The 21,010-nt window shown below is 43.3% G+C and overlaps 1 protein-coding gene across 1 annotated transcript in view; it reads left to right on the forward strand.

Moving 5' to 3' along the window:
- The first annotated feature begins 2,324 nt into the window (after window positions 1-2,324).
- GC (GC vitamin D binding protein) overlaps window positions 2,325-21,010 on the forward strand; it is a 39,096-nt gene continuing 20,410 nt past the window's right edge. The window contains exons 1-2 of the mRNA XM_081925112.1: window positions 2,325-2,483; window positions 20,258-20,327. Of these exons, the coding sequence (XP_081781238.1) occupies window positions 2,420-2,483; window positions 20,258-20,327 (134 nt within the window). The 5' untranslated portion in view covers window positions 2,325-2,419. The remainder of the gene's footprint in view (window positions 2,484-20,257; window positions 20,328-21,010) is intronic.

Below are 21,010 nucleotides of genomic sequence, written 5' to 3' on the forward strand. Positions count from 1 at the left end.
ACAAAGTACTTGAAGAAACAACAAAATGAACTGGACTCCCTTGCAGGTTTTGAATAAACATTCACAAACTCTTTATTGGTAATATACAGACAGATAAATTGAGGATCATTACAATTTTATAACATGCAGACAAAATTATGTACTGAGAAACCAGAGAAAGGAACTGAAGGAAGTCGGGGGGGGGAGGGAGGGTTTTTTCTTTACTCTTTTAGGGGGGAGGGGGGAAATGAGGAGGGAATAATGTGGATTATGTATGTCCGTTAAAATTGTTATGTTGGAATTTTTAATAAAAACACTCAAAAAAAACCCCACAATTGTATTGTCAGTTATCTTGGTTTATTATTATTTTTGCAGACGCATTTCACAAGGTTTCAGAATAGAGCTCAGCTGCTGTTCAGGGTCAAAGGGTTTATCCATACATGTATCAGAGAGTGGGTTTGTAACATTTGTGGTTGCAGGACTGATCTAGCCTGGCTGACAGCAGTTCTTTGGCGTCTTAAGGAGATGTCTCTGTTTCTCAGCTGTGCTGCCAGAGGTCCTTTCAGCTGGGAATCTCAGAGGATGCCCTGAGACCTTCTGCATCCATGCAAAGCAAGTGCTCTGCTATAGCTCTTCTCCTCCAGCTCTTACAGTACCCCGAGTGGCAATGGATTCTGCCCTGTCCATCACAGCTTGTAGGTTCAGCTCCTGGATTTGAAGACGAGAATTCACAAATGCCCATTAGCAGATTGCCAGTTTTTGATTTCCCAAGTTATGGTAGCTGGATGGAGCCATCAGGAAGAATGAATGACAGATCCAGGGCAGGCAGTTTTATTGCACATAGCCAAAGGCTGCCACAATGTAAACAGAAACATTCAACAATTAAAAGGAAATATACTGGATTGATACAAAAAACCTAAAACATTTATATTATCAAGACATTACCTACTCTAAACTATAAAAGTACTTTAATATACAAGTTAAAATTTATAAGCTAAGATTATCACATGGCCACTAATATATTAAGAAATAATGTTAACTGATACAATATGCCCTTGTGAGTTCTTTCAAAAAATTCCCCTCTTCCCCCGCATAGAAAAAGACTACATATTTGGTAAGTTTAAAATACTTTACTTGCACACCCTCCAAAGGTCAAGTTCATGTGCATATCTATACAGCGTTTAGAAAAAGTTACACACACAGTAAAACTTGGCTGAGCATCAGCGGTGAAAGTTCCTAAATTATTGGTCTAGGAACTCAAGAGTGACTTTTAAGACCCATGCAGTCTGAGCTGCAGCAACCAGTTCTGACCTCCTCACACATTGAGCTTCTCTGGTAGATTGGAAGCTTCATCACCTAGTCCCTCCCAAGGGGAACTAAGCCTGTCAGGACAGCTTCCTCTGTGGTGTTAACCCATTAATTAATTAATTAATTAATTAATTAATTAATTAATTAATTAATGCATTAATTAGACTACAATATGTTGGTTATATGAGACTGGTTAACTCACAATATTGATATTATATCTTAAGTATCTCTGTGTTAATTAATGCACATTAAGTGCATTAATGCACTGTGTCATTTTCACATTAGAAAAGCCCTGCTGGATCAAACTAAAGATCTGATTCTTCTCTCCCAGTGGCAATCAGATGTCCATGGGATGCCCATAAGCATGAGTTCTTTAGACTCTTCCACTAAAGATCTACAGCAACTGTTATTCAGAGGCACACTGCCTCTGATACTGAATGTAGTACAGTTTAGGGATGGGGAGAAAATTGATTTTGCTTGCATTTAAAGGTGTTCTAGCTTCTTCTGGGAAGATGCAGCTGGTAGTCGGGGAGGTCTTTTCGCAGGGAAATGTGATACCTAGTTCTCCTTCCTGCCCGATGCCCCACCCACTGACAGCCTTGGATCCCTTCCGGGCATCCAAACTGACCCATGGAGATCTGTGGCTGTCTCAGCCCAAGTTGACTGAGGCCCAGTTCCCTCCAAACAGGCCTGATTTGCATTGGGATTCGGGACAAATCTGGTACACAGTGCTAGAATCTACTCTTTTATTAGATAAATGTACCACATTGGATGTGGAAAGTACTGTCAGAAACAAGATGCTGCAGCAGAGGGACCACATAGGTCCTCTCTCTTTTATGTGCCAAAACCGAGCATTCTTAAGTTAATGTTTAAAATGGAATATGGTCTGGAGTCTGTCAGCACCTACCAGGGTCTGTTTGCCTGCCGAAGAAGCTTCGGTTTATCTCAGCCAGGCCAAGGATGCATGCCCCCTGCCCCACCCCAAAATTAATGATTGATCCAAAAAATTGGGAGTAAATAGATATAAGTGGCATGGCAAACTTTTCCGCCGCCTTTGTGAAGCAGCCCAAGGGAAGCAAACCACGATCATATCATCTTCCCTTTAAACTTGTGCAATTGTCAGGGGACAAAAATGAAGGCCATCGTCATAACTGCCTTGCTGCTCATGTTAACGTATAGCCATGCAATCGAGAGAGGTAAGGATTTTTTAAAAAATATACATATGTATGCAGGCACACATTGTGTGTTGCTGCTGTGGAAACTTCCATTGGAAATTTTGGGTTGCCTCCGAAGGCAAAGAGAAAGGGTTCAATTTCGTTCTTTCTAAGACCCTGTCAAGAGCTTCATAATACGGGCAGAAACGTTTGAGAGGATTTGATGCGCTTGGACAAGAAATTGCTGTTTCAATAGGTTCGTAAACTACACTGATTGCTTCTGGTCCTTGCTTGGCAGTGAGAAAGAAACTCATTATCACTTGCTTGGGAAAAATGTGTTAAGCAAGTGAATTTGTAAGAGTGTTCTGAAGAGAAATATTTTGTGTGTGTGTGTGTGTGTGTGTGTGTGTGTGTGAATTGCTTGGGCATTATATGAACTCCTAGATTGTGTGTTCCCTACTTCCACATGTATGTTAAAAGGTCTGAAAGAGATCCATCCTAGGTTACAATTTGTGAAAATGATTTTGCTCACCTACATCACTGGCACCCCTGCTTGTTCAGAACGTAGAGGATGGAGACCTTTGAACCTCTATGAACCATTGGGTCCATTTAATTAATAAATAAAACAATTTATAAATATTAATAAATATATAACATACAGTGGTACCTCAGGTTAAGTACTTAATTCATTCCGGAGGTCCGTACTTAACCTGAAACTGTTCTTAACCTGAAGCACCACTTTAGCTAATGGGGCCTCCTGCTGCCGCTGTGCTGCCAGAGCACGATTTCTGTTCTCATCCTGAAGCCAAGTTCTTAACCTGAAGCACTATTTCTGGGTTAGCGGAGTCTGTAACCTGAAGCATCTGTAACCCGAGGTACCACTGTAATGTAATAAATAATTGAAATGAATAAAATTTGACGCTCACTCCCATTAGCCCTAGCTAGCAAGTCCAATCATTATTTAGTTTCGAATATTTATTAAATTTGTTAGTTGCTTTGTCTTGCCCAAGGCAAATCAAAGCGCCGTACAAACAAAACAAAACAAAAAAAACCACACATAGATACATTAAAACAGAGTGTTGGGGGTAAAAACATACCACCCGCTTTTAATAGGCCACAGATAGTTAGAGTCCTGGTTACAGAGAAATGTTTTGGCCATGGATACTGGAATTTGAATTCCAGCAACAGCTGAAAGGCCACTGGTTCCTCATCCTCATATTATATAAATGTCCAGAGTCCAGGCAGGCATGACCATCCTCTATATGTTCATATGGGATTCATCTTTCAAACCCCATAAGAAGAACTCCCTTGCAAATACTTCCATTTGTACAATGGGGCTTTCCCCATCACCACCACAAATCCTCTCTCTGAGGAATTCACCATTGCACTAGATGAATGTTCCATCTGCACAAGCGTATCAGTTTACCAGATTAAATGAGCCCACTCTCCTCCCATCCTAAGCACCTTGTACACCCCCAAACTGGCTCTGTGGCAGTTGAGAGAACCCCCCAGAAAAGCACATGGGAAGGATAGCTCCATCCAGAAAGCTGATGTGCTTGTGCAGGCAGAACATTCATCTCTGCATGACATCAAATTTCAACCAATGTCTGGAACAACACCTCCCATCTTCCTTGCCCATTTGCCATTCCAGCTGAGGCTAATAGGAATTGTCGTTCAGCAATATCTTGAGGGCACCAGGTTGGGGAAGTCTGAATTTGATATCCCCTCTAAAGATGAAATAACAGTTTCCTAATTCATCCTAAAAAGAATTCAACAAAGCTGTTTCACTGAAACCTGAACCTCTACATGCACACAATCCCCAATTATGCTCACTGGTGGGTATAATATTTTTTTGTTTGTTGCTAATATAGAATTGAATTTAACAAGTGGCAAAGATTTCAACTGTAGAACTAGAGTTAAGCAAAGAGATTTTTTTCCCCACTATCTCCTGATTTACAAAGCCAGCCACCTACTCAATTCCTCTACCCAACCCATATTTCCCAGTAAATACCAGTTCTGAAAAAGGATTTCTTTTAAAGCATTTTGACACAAAGGGAAAATATTATATAAATATGAGAAGTAGTGGGAGAGGCAAAGGGGAGGGTGGAAGTCTCCTTGCAAAAGAGTGAGATTCCAGTAGAAAATTAATGTTGGATTAGAGAGCAATTCTAAAAGAAAGTTGAGCCAGGAAGGAAGTCTAAATGTGACCCCAACCTTGCTACATTTGTAAAAGAACACCCCTCCTGCAATGCCTAATTTGTTCTTAATATGCAAGTCTATCTTTAATGGTCAAATCTAAGATGGCTGTCTGGAGGATCCAACATTGGCCAAGGCTGCTCTAAGACACCTTGAACTCCAATATTTATTTATATGCTCAGAAAATCAGAATAAGTATTGGTATCAATATAGTTGTAGGTATGTCCAACAGGTAGATCGTGATCTACCAGTAGATCACTGGACGTCTGCAGTAGATCACAGGTAGATCATTGGCTCCCCCCCAAAGAAGCTGAACAACTGTGGCTCCTCTAAAAAAACTCAACATTTTACTTCCTTCCTGAAAAAACTCAACTTTGACCCGAACCCCCAAAAAGGGGGTAGATCACAGCCAGTTTTAAACTGAGAGCAGATCACAGTCTCTTGGGAGTTGGGCACCCCTGATCTAGTGGATATCAACAATCCTTGAATTCAAGAGATAAATCATAGAATTGCAGTAAGAAACCCTGATGATTATATGGTCCAACCCCCATTCAATGCAGCTATCCCATAGAGGGATCAAACCTGCAACCTTGGCATCATCAGCACCACTCTCTAACCAACTGAGCTATCCAAACAGGCAGCCTTCTAGCAACTGTTCAGATATAGCCTTCTAGCATTTGAACTTTCCGGTTGGCCTATCCCAATATGCCACTTGATGCAAAATTGCCCCCCTGTTTGCCCTTCACCTCACCACTCACCTGTGTTAGAACACACTGCACCTCCAGGCATATCCTCAGAAATTTCTGATACTGAGTCCATCTTGCTCAGAATCATCTACAGTGTCTGTCCATGGTTCTCCAGAGTTTCAAGCTCAAGTTTCTCCCAGTCTTACCTGGAGATGCCAGGGATTGAACCTGGGACCTTCTGCATGAACCTTCTCCCCAAGCACGTAGCCAAGCTCAGACGTTGAGTGAAGGAATAGAAGTCCTTGGAATATAATAAGATGCCTTGGTCCCTCTAGCCAAGTAACTGGCAATGACTATCCAAGGGGTCTCTCCCAACCCTAACTGGACATGCCAGGGATTGAATTTAGGACCTTCTGAAGACCAAAGATGCTCTACCACAGAGCTGTGCCCCCTTCTTCAGTTGCTAAAAGCACATTTTATTTCTAGGAGTTCCCAGGGTAAATGCATTATCTGGTGGAATTCCAATCACAAAAGGATGAACCCACCTTTGCCATGAGAATATTGTGCATTCCCTCTCCTTTTGATCTGCGTTCAGACACCGACAAGCTCTTTCTCTTAAGACCTTTTCAGCCATAGAACAATACAGCTCCCCAAGGCAAACGGAGGTGACATTTTCACGTTGCAAGTAGCTAACAAACAGGAACAGGGAAAACACAGGGAGTGGATTAGATGATAAAGAGCTAAATATGCACACTGAAGAATTAAGTATTGAAGCTATTCATACTTTAAAAAAATGTGTTTTGGAACAAAAGAAAGAAAAACGCTGCAGAGTCTGCTTAGAATACTTCCTTTGCTTCAGCAGCACATATATTAAAATTGGAACAAAACAATACAAATAAATTCTACCTCCGCTGTCAGATACAGTGGCTGGAAACTGCAGGAAGGGAGACCATTACTGCCCTCACGTCATAGCCATGCCTGCCAGCTACCCATAAGCATCTGACTAGCCACTGTGAGAACACAATGCTGGGTGAGATTTGCCTTTGGCCAGATTCAGCAGAGCTCTTCTTATGTTCACAGTGTGAGTCCCTTTTTTCTATTATTATTCTGCAATGTTACTTTCACAGCTGGCTGGAGAGATGAAGCTGGCATATTCTGAGTCAAAACTTTGGTCCATCTAGATCAGTATAGCTCTGTGTGACAGAGGCTCTTGGGCTCTTACACTGGAGGACCTTCATTAGACCTTCTCCCAGAGGTGGTCAGGGGTGAGGAACTCCCAGTCTGTGAAGCAGATGAGGCCTGTGGTCCCTTAGAATGCAGCTCACCTCTTCCCAGACTCTGCAGGTGGAACGTTCCACAGGCAAGGCATCAGGTCTTCCACTGGACTATGAAAGAGCAGCTTCCACCAGCCTGGCAACAGGAGAGCCTTTGAAGGATGCATGAGATTGCACCTGCAGTCTTGGGTATGGGAACAGCGTGCTCTGCTTCTGTCCTATGGTTTGGGTGGCACTGTAGTCTAAACCACTGAGCTTCTTGGGCTTGTTGATCAGAAGGCCAGCGGTTCGAATCCCCACGACGGGGTGAGCTCCCATTGCTCTGTCCCAGCTCCTGCCAAGCTACCAGTCTGAAAGCACGCTGGTACAAGTAGATAAATAGGTAACCAGTCCAGTGCCGAGGGCCTTCTGGCGGTTCCCTCGCTGCGAGAAGCCAAGTTACAGGGAACCAAGCAGAGGGCCTTCTCGGTAGTGGCGCCCGCCATGTGGAACGCCCTCCCACCAGATGACAAAGAGTACTACCAGACTTTTAGAAGACATCTGGAGGCAGCCCTGTTTAGGGAAGCTTTTAATGTTTAATAGACTATCGTATTTTAATATTCTGTTGGAAGCCGCCCAGACTGGCTGGGGTAACCCAGCCAGATGGGCGGGGTATAAATTATTATTATTATTATTATTATTATTATTATTATTATTATTATTATTATTATTATTTTCCGTGAGTTCTGGTTTCCGTCATGGTGTTCCGTTGTGCCAGAAGTGGTTTAGTTCTGCTGGCCACATGACCTGGAAAGCTGTCTGTGGACAAAGGCTGGCTCCCTCAGCCTGCAAGATGAGCGCCGCAACCCCATAGTCGCCTTTGATGGGACTTAACTATCCAGGGGTCTTTTACCTTTTCTTTTTTTACCTTTCCCTTTGTTTCTTTCACAGTTGCAACACAAAGATATCCTTGCACTGTTTTGCATCTGCGTTTCAAAATGCACAGTTATCCTGCCATATAGAATGAGGGCGGCATTAGCACAGCTAGGCCCATGATATTTAGGCAAGCTAGGCCAGAGATAGGGAATACAGTGATACCTCAGGTTACAGACGCTTCAGGTTACAGACTCCGCTAACCCAGAAATAGTACCTTGGGTTAAGAACTTTGCTTCAGGATGAGAACAGAAATTGCACAGCGGTGGCACGGTGGCAGCGGGAGGCCCCATTAGCTAAAGTGGTACCTCAGGTTAAGAACAGTTTCAGGTTAAGAACGGACCTTCAGAACAAATTAAGTTCTTAACCAAAGGTACCACTGTAGATGGAAGGGGCCAATATGTATGGCGGTGAAAGGGTGATGGGGCAGAACAAAGCTCCTTTTCCGCCCCCTCCCCAAGGAGGAGGAGATTGTTAAAGGAGGAGATTGTCTGTCTACTTTGGAGAGGCTTCTTGTGTCATTGCAAGTGCACCTCTCCAGTTATTTGGCAAACACATTTGTTCATGTGTTCCTGGGACAGAAGGCGTTCTCTTTATCACTCTCATGCCCTCCCTCATTAAGCCTCAGAGTATTTTCCTGAGCCTAAAGACTACAAATTACATGGTAATTAATGCTTCAATTGCTCTGGAAAGGCAGCTCAAGTGATGCTCTGTTTTTATCAACGTTTTAATTGGATTTTCTTGATGTGATAAATGGAGAGGTCTCCACGTTAAGCAGCCAAATGTGTTTTCAAAGCCAGTAAAAGTTCCGGGAGCTTCTTCATCTGCAGCTCTCTTTGACTAAGCTGTGTCCCAGGCCTAAGCAACAACAACAACTTATTGGTTGTTGTTGTTGTTGTTTGTATACCACTCTGCATTTCACAAGGCAAAATAAAGGACAGTGTCTATAGCGTGCTCCAATGGCTCAATTTGCCATAATTTTGCCTGGGGACCAAAAATGATTTGCTTTTTGACCAGGTCGTCATGTCCCATAATACACACACTCCCCCCCCCCATCTCATTGTTGTGTTAAATCGAGAAAGGTTTGCAGGTTCTTTTTGTAGATGGTGAGGCAGAAGTGGCTAAGAGCTAAGCCAAATTTTATCAGCATATACTTTTTATAGAAATGTTCTGAAATTTCTTTCTTTTTCTCACCCCTCCAACCCCCCCACCCCAGCCCTGACCTCTAAACAAGACTGACTTCTGGCCTTTTGTTCTCGTGTGTTCGCCAGTGACCTCACTTCCTGCCAGGGAAGTGAAGGAAGACCTGTCTTCTCAAAGCATCTTTAGCTAGTAGCTTCTGCGCCCTTCAGTCATGCAAAGAGATACTTAACGAAATTGGCTAGAGCCATTAACTCAATGAATGGATTGGTTTGAGCACTTAAGGATATACCCTTCAGCTGCAGAAGCCCATCTTACAGATATAAAACCACAGGCTTGAAGACATCACACCTAAGCCTTTCCTGTCCTGCCACCAAGCCAGTGTGGTGTAGTGGTTAAGAGCGGTAGTCTCGTAATCTGGTGAACTGGGTTCGTGTCTCCGCTCCTCCACATGCAGCTGCTGGGTGACCTTGGGTCGGACACACTTCTTTGAAGTCTCTCAGCCCCACTCACCTCACAGAGTGTTTGTTGTGGGGGAGGAAGGGAAAGGAGAATGTGAGCCGCTTTGAGACTCCTTAAAGGGAGTGAAAGGCGGGATATCAAATCCAAACTACTACTCTTCTTCTTCTTCTTCTTCTTCTTCTTCTTCTTCTTCTTCTTCTTCTTCTTCTTCTTCAAGCCCATGTCAATATTGTAAAATTGGTCATCTCTAGCCTAAATCAAGATTATCACCTTCGCAAAAATTACTTTTCAGCTTAAGAGAGGAAAACTCCATACCCTCCAACATTTCTTCGAGGAAAATAGGGGTGTCCTATTAAATAATGATGATGATTTTATTATTTATACCTCACCCATCTGACTGGCTTTCTCCAGCCACTCTAGGTGGCTTCTGAAATATATAAAAACATAATTAAACCTTTAAAAAACTTCCCTACACAGGGCTGCCTTCGAATGTCTTCTAAAGCTTGTCTAGTTACTTATCTCCTTGACTTGGGGGGGTCGCATAACTCCATACCCTCCAATGAAAATAGGGATGTCCTGCCATGCCCTCCAACATTTCTCCTATGAAAACAGGGGTGTCCTAAGGAAAAGCAGGACATTCTGGGATAAAATCAGAAACCAGGACGGCTTCTGTAAATCCCGGACTCTCCCTGGAAAACGGGTACAGTGGTACCTCAGGTTAAGTATTTAATTCGTTCCGGAGGTCCGTTCTTAATCTGAAACTGTGCTTAACCTGAAGCACCACTTTAGCTAATGGGGCCTCCGGCGGCTGCTGCGCCGCCGGAGCACAATTTCTGTTCTCATCCTGAAGCTAAGTTCTTAACCTGAGGTACTATTTATGAGTCTGTAACCTGAAGCATATGTAACCTGAAGTGTATGTAATCCGAGGTACCACTGTACTTAGAGGGTCTGAAATTCTCAGAGTGGTTTAAGAATCAATCCCACTTCCCAGAAAATTCAGAGAATTGTAGCTCTGGGAGGCAACTCCTGCAGCCAAGCTGGTACCAAATGTATTGTTTTCCTTTCATTTGGACCATAAAAGCAAGGCCTGGAGTGAGGTCCTGTCATCTGGGCAGCCCAGGACCTCCATCCACACTGACCAAGCTTGCATCCCAGAGAGATCACTTTGGTGCTGCCAACATCACCCATGATTATTTGAGGGATACCATGACTGTTTAAAGTGGTATGGTACTGCTTAAAATGTAGAGTGCAAACAGGACCTGAGACGTTCTCCACAGCCCTGGCTAGCCACCCGAAGCAAGCTCCTCCCCAATTATCCTGTGGCTGCAGCAACTGTTTTTGTAGGCAAAGGTCATTAGAGTAGGATAATGACCCTGAGATAACTGTCCTTCTCAGTTGCACAAGACGGCCTTGACCAAACAGAAAATACATGTGCAGGGTGTACTAGTCCTATGCTAGATTGAGAAATCCTTGCAGGAATTTACCAGAAATAAAAGGCATTTCAGTGCCGGAGTGATGCTCGCTTATTAAGCTGCAGATAAAAACAGGCTGTTGTTGTTGTTGCTGCTGCTGGATAGCATTTGTTCCAATTGCTGCCACTGCTACGCTATAAGATCTGTAAAGTCTCAATAATCTGTGTCTCCCAGTCCTTACTGGTGATGCCTGAGACTGAACGTGGGACCTCCTGTGTTATGATGATGATGATACAAATTAAATTAAATTTGTTATTAATTAAAATTGTATACTGTCCTTCATCTGTAGATCTCAGGGTGATTCACAGCATCAAAATAACATAAAAATAACAAAAGAAAAACACAAAATACATAAAAAACCAAGAACAAAAAAGCACAAACGAATACTACTCCCCCCCACACAAGCACATTTAAAAGGACATAGGATGTTAATCAGCCAAAGGCCTGGTTAAAGAGGAACATTTTTGTCTGATGCCTAAAGGTGAATAATGAACTTCCCCTGGGAGAGGATTCCAGCTCATGGGAAACCACTGCGTTCTCATGTTGCCACCCTCCAGATCTCTCGAGGAGGAGACACACAAAGAAGGGCCTCAGAAGATCATCATTATTTTTAATTTGTATACCACCTTTCTATCTTGCAATACCCAAGGCGATTTACAAGCTGAAGAAACAAAAAATGTACATCTTATAACAATCTAATGCAATACAAAAATGTGATAATAAAACATATCTTTAAAATAGGCAACCTCCATCAAAAAAGTAACATTCAACAATAATTAGAATATTATAAAATAATAATATCAACATATAAAAGTTGATATTTTAATCAATTTTTTAAATCAATTTAATTAAAAGTTGATATTATTAAAAAGTATCAATATATAAAAGAAATCCACTCAACAGTTACAATAATATCTAAACTATAATCAATAAAACAATGCGAAGCCTCAGTACATAAAACAATACAATACACATTGAGAAGCAGAGGGTAGAGCAAGGCAGGTGGAAGGAGGCCTTGCCTGATGGAGTCTCTCCCCTCACAGTTCTTCCTCCAGGAACAGCTCCCTTATGATGATCTTAAGATGATCACAGGGTGGAGGTCAGGGTGGAGACAGGTGGTCCTTGAAGTATTGTTACCCTGAGCCATTTAAGTCTTCATAGGTCAAAACCAGCACTGTGAATGCTCTAATTCTGTGATTCCTCCTCTACAAAAAGTCCCAGAGTTGTGCTCCCTTCTGCAGCACCACCGTCTCTCCCATGGCTACAATTCCAGAACCCAGTTAACCCAAAACCTTGTGGAAGAGTCATAGCTCAGTGGCAGAACATCAGCTTTGTGTGCCAAAAGTTCAATCCCCGGCATCTTCAGGTTAGCTGCGGTTTTCAACCTGTGGGTCCCCAGATGTTTTTGGACTACAACTCCCATCATCCCTGAGCTCTGGCCTTGCTAGCTAGGAATGATGGGAGTTGTAGACCAACAACATCTGGGGACTCAGAGGTGTGTATTCCTGCATTGCAAGGGGGGTGAACTAGGTGATCCTCATGTTTCCTTCCAACTGTATGATTCTATGACTGATCTTCACAAAAGGAGAAGAAACTTTTGAAAACTTGGAACTTGAAAGCAAAAAAAAAAAAATACTTGCGGATGTGTTGGTTGGATGGGGAGGACTAGCATACAAATCAAAACACGGTATGTATCTGCAAATATATGCAAACAAACCTAGACAGCACCTTAAAAAGCAGAGACATCACCTTGCCGACAAAGGTCCATATAGTTAAAGCTATGATTTTCCCAGTAATGATGTATGGAAGTAAGAGCTGGACCATAAAGAAGGCTGATTGCTGAAGAATTGATGCTTTTGAATTATGGTGTTGGAGGAGACTCTTGATAGTCCCATGGACTGCAAGAAGATCAAGCCTATGCATTGTGAAGGAAATCAGCCCTGAGTGCTCACTGGAAGGACAGATCCTGAAGCTGAGGCTCCAAAACTTTGGCCACCTCATGAGAAGAGAAGACTCCCTGGAAAAGACCCTGATGTTGGGAAAGATGGAGGGCACAAGGAGAAGGGGACAGCAGAGGATGAGATGGCTGGACAGTGTTCTCGAAGCTACCAGCATGAGTTTGACCAAACTGCGGGAGGCAGTGGAAGACAGGAAGGAAGGAGTTTGGATTTGATATCCCGCCTTTCACTCCCTTTAAGGAGTCTCAAAGCGGCTAACATTCTCCTTTCCCTTCCTCCCCCACAACAAACACTCTGTGAGGTGAGTGGGGCTGAGAGACTTTAAAGAAGTGTGACTAGCCCAAGGTCACCCAGCAGCTGCATGTGAAGGAGCGGAGACGCGAACCCAGTTCCCCAGATTACGAGTCTACCGCTCTTAACCACTACACCACACTGGCTCTCTGGTCCATGGGGTGCTCTGGTCCTGGCGTGCTCTGGTCCATGGGGTCACAAAGAGTTGGACACAACTAAATGACTTGTTGTTAGCCGGCCTGAGCCCGGCTTCGGCTGGGGAGGGTGGGATATTAATAATAATAATAATAATAATAATAATAATTAAACACATCTGCAAATATAGCCCAGGTTTCAATTCAAACATTCTTTTTAGGAGAGAAATACTCCATGGAATTGAATGTAAAAGTGGATGTAAAAGCCTCCACCATTTCCCCCAGATTCCCCACTTGCATTTAAACCGATGGCCGTCTCTCCGGAGGCCGAGCCGGCACACTTACGCAGCTACTCGGTGAGATTAGCTATTCATTAATAAGCCCTTCAGCACAAATGGAAGCTACGTGAGTTGCAATATTCTCTTTTGAGGTTTCATAATGGAGACGCAGTATGTTATTTCATTGGAATCATATTGACTTCTGTATGTTTCTCCGGATATTTCCAGCCAGAACAATATGCGCTAGCAAATCCTCTTTCTTTCTACAATGTGCATCACAATAGTGCCCTCTTTGGGTTCTTACCGGAACAGAAATCTCCTTCTTCCTTTTGTTAGCTGGCAATGGGCAAGAGAAGCAACAGGATAGTCTAGACCCCAAACCAGCCCGATAAGGCACATCTGCTAAGTGCGGGGTTCTCAGAGTGGGCAATACCACCCCCCTGTGGGGCAGTGCAATTACCTGGGAGGGGGCACTAAGAGGCAGGGGGCACTGAAGGTGTAAATGACTATGAGACTTTGAACAGCTAGTATCACTGAATCAAGTTCATTAGTTTTGTTGAATGAATTAAACTAAATAGTTTCAACTGAATTTTCAATAAATGTGCACCCAATTGTTACTGTCTTGAATTTCATTGTGTTGTTGTCTTCCTTAGTGGGTTGTGCAAACCGCTATTTGAATAATGGTAGGAGGCACAGGGGATATGTTTATGGGATGAAGGGGGGTCACCCTCTACCACCCCCTTGCCTCTTAGGAGTAGTGTGGAGGGGGCAACATGAACAGTTGCCCTAGATGCAAAATTGTTAGGGGCACAAAATTTCAACACCCGGTGCAGTCTCAATGTGCTTCTGTTGTTGGCCTCAGTTCTGTATACCTGAAGGAGCATCTCCAGCCCCATCATTCATCCCGGACACTGAGATCCAGCGCCAAGGGCCTTCTGGCAGTTCCCTCATTGCGAGAAGTGAGGTTACAGGGAACCAGGCAGAGAGCCTTCTTGGTAGTGGTGCCCGCCCTGTGGAACGCCCTTCCATCAGATGTCAAGGAAATAAGCAGCTATCTTATTCTTAAAAGACATCTGAAGGCAGCCCTGTTTGGGGAAGTTTTTAATATTTAATGCTGTATTGTTTTTAACACTCGATTGGGAGCTGCCCAGAGTGGCTGGGGAAACTCAGCCAGATGGGCGGGGTATAAATAATATATTATTATTATTATTATTATTATTATTATCATCATCATTATCAAAAACAGCTTCTCCATGCAAACCAGGAAGTGACCTTTCCTGACAATGGAACAACTCTTCTTTTCTTATCTCTGCACCTGCTATCTCCTGGGCAGGGGTTGGCAACCTAAGGCCCATGGGCCACAAGCTGCCCATGGGGGTCATTTAACTGGCCCACAAGCCACCCCCAAACCGAGCCACCCACTCAGTGAGTCTCCGCATGCTGCACTAAACTGGCACAGCGCCGTGCAGGGACTCGCTTTCGTGGTGCCAGAATTTGCGTCTGTGCAGACGCAGACACCAGAAATCACGTCTGCGCAGACACAGACACTGGAAATCGTGGGGAGGGCGTGATTCGGCCCACAGAGGGATCTCCGCTGGAGTGAACTGGCCCAGGCAAGGTAAACCTTGCCAACCCCTGCTTATGGGTGTCATGGGCGCCTTTAGGCAGTTGTATGCATGTACATACTCAGTACTCTTCCCTTCTTCCCACCCTGCTCTCCAAGCTGCCCTGGGCACTGGCAGCCCACGCTATGCCACTGCTCTTAGTGCCTCCTTTAGTTAATCCCACCTCCTCACACAGGAACCATTGCTCTAAAAGAAGGTGGGTACCACCACTCAGGAAGTGGAACACACAACAAAAAAATTGTAAAACAAGGTCTGAGTAAAACACTTTGAATTTTTCTCTACTGTCAAGCACTGTATAAATTTTATAAAATTCACAGGAATTCACTGTTGGACTGTCTCCTTTCCACTCTAATACCATCTTCAGCAGAACCTATATCCATTGTGAAACAATTTGAAATGTTCAATTTGGTACAGGGATGGAGCAGGGAGGAGGAGCCAGGAGCCTTCCAGTTATCTGTTGGACTACAACTCCCATCTTCCCTGACCGCTGGCTGTGCAGGCTGGGACTGATGAGAGACAGAGTCTAACAACTTCCAAAGAATCACTGATTCCACATCCCTGCCTGTAGAACTCACTTGCTTTTCAAGATCTTGCACTCATTCTAACTTTTTCTCAAATGTTGCTTCAAAAAGACGAAGAATCCTGCCTGCTTTTTGCAGCTTTTGGCACTTCATGGATTGCCTCTCTTTATTTATTTATAGACTTGAGTAATGCACCTTCAAAGTGAATATTATGTATGCTGCATTCTCTAACACTCCCATACTTTCTTATTTTCTTTTTATACTGCATTTAATGAACCTCTCTTTTTTCCTCTGCATCCTCCTCCATTTCTTTTCAAGGAGCCGAGTCTACTTTTCACTCATTTGTTTCCCTTCATTGAAAATACTGCTGGGAGCATCTGGATGGCACCAATATGTTGCTTTTAGTTTTACTTATTTTATTATTTCCCTCAAATACCATCTTCACATTCTCTCCTCTTTCTCTATTCTCCACTTCTGTAGACTAACCTGCAGTTTTAAGAATGCATATGTATTTTATCAGTCTTTTTTTCTAAGATGCTTGCTTTCCAAACTTATACAGGCCAACTCAGTATTGATTATTCTTCTGTTCCTGTCTGTTTCTCTATCTCTTTGCTAGTTTCTACTCTCCAACTCCCTTAGCCTCTGTGCTGAATGGCTTCCTAAAACAGAAGCTGTAATCTTTCTGTTTTCTCATGATTATTGCTCTAAGGCAGCGGTAGCAGAGGGTCATTCCCAGGGTCAAAAGTGGCCCTCCAGACCTCTCTATCTGGCCCTCTCGGAATGCATCCTAGACTAAACTCCTCACTGGTCCTGCTTCACAGACAGCCTCTGGCAGATTGCGTGGATGAGACCAAGAGTGGGTTCAATTTTCAAGAGAAGGCTGTTTCTGTATATGCTGTAGAGGGAACCGAGTGGCAGATGGGGCTCATCAACCTGGGTAGGTAGCCCATCTAGGAGAAAAACTCTGACCCTAAAAGAAAAGGCTATGGCGTAAACCCTACACACATCAGGAGTAGAGTCCCTAAGATTGTTGTGTTAGAATTCCTACTCCATGATTGCAGTCATGGGATTTTTGTCTTTCACATGACGGTGTATGTTTTGACTCCACAGAGTGGGATGTGACGGAGACAGGATGTTTGTGTTACTGTGTTCCGTGAAGTGGGACTATTGTCCTTTGTTCTTTTTCTCTTTGCTGTCTGATGCTTGAGAGAGAGGGAGCCATGTTGCAGTGCTCCGTGTGTGTTTATGTGTAAATAAAGTAGATTAGCCAAAATGCTGAGTTTCTGAGGTCTGTCACGTGCATGATGCACAAACTCTGCAGATCCCTAAGTGTGCCGGTGTCAGTTGGTACCGGCCGCTGTGATGTTCGGGCAGAAGAAAGCTTTTGAAGCTCCCAAACGAAAGACCAGGAGGGAGAGAACATGCCAGTCAGGCATGTATCTCTGCCAGGGTCCTACTTGAGTGTAGGCTGAACTCCTGACACGTTGGATTGCGCCTTCCAGCAGCTCCTAGAGCCAAGCTGGTGCCAAACGTATTGCTCTGCTTTCCTTTGAGCCTCACTGGCGAGGGAAAGAGAAGGGTGTTGTTGTCTGGGCAGCCCAGCACCTCCAGACACATTGCCCAGCCTTGCACCCCAGGAAGGTCACTTCAGTGCTGCTTCACTCCATTGTCTTTCAAAACAGAGAGATGTCAACGATTCACGAGCATGCAGCTTGATTTGCATGTGGGGTGTTTATACATCTTCTCATTCATCTTTCATTCGCCCGACACTTTTCTTGGCATTTTTCTTTTCACTCACCAGGTAGCAAAAAAATTCCATTGTTTAAAGTGGATTTAAACTGCCAGAGTATTTTCACCCACTCTTAACTGCACAAAACTTCCTTGAATCCCACCACTCTTCTGAATAATACCCTTCCCCACCCTCTCACTATATATAAGGGTCTGGTGACTTCTGTTTCAGAGTATCTGAAGAAGTGTGCATGCACACGAAAGTTCATACCCAGAACAAACTTAGTTGATCTCTAAGGTGCTACTGGAATGAATTTTTATTTTATTTATTTATTTATTTTATTTCGCCTGCGAAGAATGACAGTCTCAAGGCTCCCAGAGGAAAGCACAAATCCTTCCTTCATTGTTGCATGGGTTTCCATGCTCTCTCTCTCTACACGAAGCCTTCGTCCGGAATTAATGAGCAGAAACAGCAATTTCCCTTAGAAATTCTCAGCTTTTGCTTCTAGAACATAACATACCCATTTCCAAAATGTGCACTGAGGATGAAAGAAGCAGCAGTAAAAAGGATGCTGGGATTTTTTATTTTATTACATTTTGCAGCCCTATTAGCCTTAATGAATCAAGAGGAGACGAGAGAGGAATTGTGGAAATTGGGGCCCTGGAGGGGAGGAAACGAGAGAGGTGGGTTGAGGATAAAATATCTTCCCCTTGGTGATTGTCAAGACTCATTTCAGTGCCGTAAGCACTCAGTGGCAAATACTGAAACAGTGAGCTGCCTTTAAGTTGTGACTTACGCCTCTCCAAAGGTGTAAGCCATCTTCCAGAAACTGTTCCTAACCTGGAGTTATTGAAGAATAAACAGCAGCATGCTTTCTTTAAGCTCAGCCATTATCAAGCAAGCAACCTCCGCCCCCAATTTTTATTAAATTTCCTGTTTTACATTTTTGAATATTCATTTAAACAACCTTAAAATATCAATGACTTCCCTTCTTCTTCCCTTCCCATGGTTCATTTTGCATAACATAAATCCCTGCATATTTTATATAAGCTAAACCATTGGGTATTCCATTATTGCATCCATGAAAACTTATTTACAAGGTTGAATTTATCTTAATGCTGCCCACGTTTTCAAATATACACAATTTTCCCCCATATATTCAATAAACATTTCCCAGTCTTCTTCAAACATATGTTCTTGTTATCAAGCGGGCAACCTTGCAGAAATCTGGAGAAGGGCACATCTTTGAAAGATGGACAAATGCTTTCAGTTGTGTTGTGGGCCACCCCACCTACATCAGGTGTGACGTAAAAAAGAAAAAACAGAGAACACAGTTGAAGTATGGAACTTCTTCACAATGGTGGTCCCCAGCTGTAATGGTTCTAGGGGTTGCTCGTGCGTAAGTTGTCGCCACTCCTGGCTAAGTTACCTGGGTGAACCCTTTCTGTCTGGACAGCCTCTCACCCGTGGCTGTCTCAATTGCTGGCAGAATCCATCAGTGGGCATTTCTTGAACTTCTTCCAGCAAAGAAGTTCTTTGACGCCAAGTCTCCTCCTACTCTCCCTGTGCGGAAGTCTTCTGCACAGGGAGGGTGTGGGCAGCGGAGGACCCGTGCTCTCCCCACTGCTCTCCGGCGTGGAGTCCTGGAGCCTCCTCTCCGATTCCCCCATCTGCCCCCCTTCACCCCTGGTGTTACGCTGATTTCCTTCCCCAGCAGATGGGCTGCCTCTCTCCCTACTAGGACCCTCTCCGGCATCCCTCTGGAGCCTTCCCTCCGCCTCTGGCTCCGATGGCAGTTCCCTGACACCAGCATAGATTGCATTAAAGGAAGATTAAACAAATTCATGGAGGGGAAGACTTATATATATATATATATATATATATATATATATATATATATATATATATATATATATTAGCAATTTCAACATAACAAATAATCAAACCATATAGTCACATACATTATTTTTCCCTCTCCCCACCCTTCCATCCCTCCCTCCCCCCCCACCAAAGACTTCTCTCAGCTCCTCTCTCTGATTTCTCAGCACATATTATTCTCTGCATGTTATAAATTTATACATATCCTTACGTTATCTATCTATCATGTTATAAACCAATAAATTTGTGTATGTTTATTCAAAACCCTTCCAAGGAGTCCAGTTCATTTTGTTGTCTTTTTAGATAATTTGTAAAAAGCTCCCATTCTTCCTTAAAGTCACAGTTGTCCTTGTTCCGCAATTTGTATGTCAATTTAGCCAGCTCTACATAGCTCATCAATTTTTCTTGCCACTGCTCTTTCATTGGGATTTCCTCATTCTTCCATCCTTGCGTTATTAAGACACTTGCCGCTGTTGTAGCAAACATAAATAGATTCTTTGTTTTTCTTGGCAGGTCTTGTCCTACAATCCCTAACAAAAATGCTTCTGTTTTTTTTGTTTTTTGTTTTTTTTACAAATGTCATTTTAAACATTTTTTTTCCAATTCATTATATAGTGGTACCTCGGGTTAAGAACTTAATTCATTCTGGAGGTCCGTTCTTAACTTGAAATTGCTCTTAACCTGAGGCACCACTTTAGCTAATGGGGCCTCCCGCCACCGCCGCACGATTTCTGTTCTCATCCTGAAGCAAAGTTCTTAACCTGAGGTACTATTTCTGGGTTAGCAGAGTCTGTAACCTGAAGCGTCTGTAACCTGAGGTACCACTGTATATCATTTTCCAAAAAAAATTAACTTCTCTACTTTCCCACCACATTTGAGGGGAAGACTATTGATGGCTACAAAGCCATGATGGCTATGCCCTGCCTCCACAACTGAAGAAAGCAAATGTTTCTGAATACCAGTTGCTAGAAACCACAGGAAAGTGCTCCTCTGCTCAAATCCTGGTCACAGGTTTCCACCAGACATCTTGTTGACCACTGTAAGAACGGGATACTGGACTAGATGGACCACTGACCTGATTCAGCAAGCTCATATTATGTTCTTATTATCAAACTCCATCATGGCTCCGGAGAATTCAATCCTCATATTATTGATGACTGGTGACAATGATGATAACAGTAACTGGGGGTGATATGGTAGCTCTTTGAAATACAAACGGGCTTTCGAATTAATTGCTCTTCCTCCTGTTTGGTTTTTCAGGACGGGATTACATGAGAGACAAAATCTGTCAAGAATTCAACCACTTGGGGAAAGACAAATTCCGTTCTCTGTACGTATTTTTGAAAGCAATGCTTATTCAGAGCCGCACACCTGCTTTCTTTCAGACCAGCCAAAATGGGGTAGCTCTGGTTGTAAAAGGGAGATATCAAATATCTGTTTCTGAACAGGGCTGTCCCTGTTTGGTTTCAAAAATACTGAGCTAAGCCGGGGGGGGGGGGGGGAGGAGCCAGATCAGAACCCAATAACTTAAGGAGAGAGTTTGGTGGATCACACAGCCATTTGGTAAGGCAGGCTGAATCTGAGGGAGAAATAAATTAATAATAATAATAATAATAATAATAATAATAATAATAATAATAATAATAATTTATTTATATCCTGCCCTCTCCAGATGAAGCCAGGCTCAGAGCAGCTAACAACAATAAAAGTAACACAGTTTACATAAAATCACAATCAATTAATTGAAATATATTCTAAAATCAATTCATTCTAAAATCAATTCAGAATCAAATTAATGACAACCATTGGGCTAGAGTTCTATGAGGATTACCAAAGGAGGGGGTCAGACTGTGCCTTGGCCAAAGGCCTGGTGGAACAGCTCTGTCTTGCAGGCACTGTGGAAAGATGACAAGTCCCGCAGGGCCCTAGTCTCTTGTGACAGAGTGTTCCACTGAATCAGGGCCACAGCCGAAAAAGCCCTGGCTCTGGCTGAGGCCAGCCTAACCTCTCTGT

Source organism: Podarcis melisellensis (genome assembly GCF_964234715.1).
Source record: "Podarcis melisellensis genome assembly, chromosome: 9".
NCBI classification, from domain to species: domain Eukaryota; kingdom Metazoa; phylum Chordata; class Lepidosauria; order Squamata; family Lacertidae; genus Podarcis; species Podarcis melisellensis.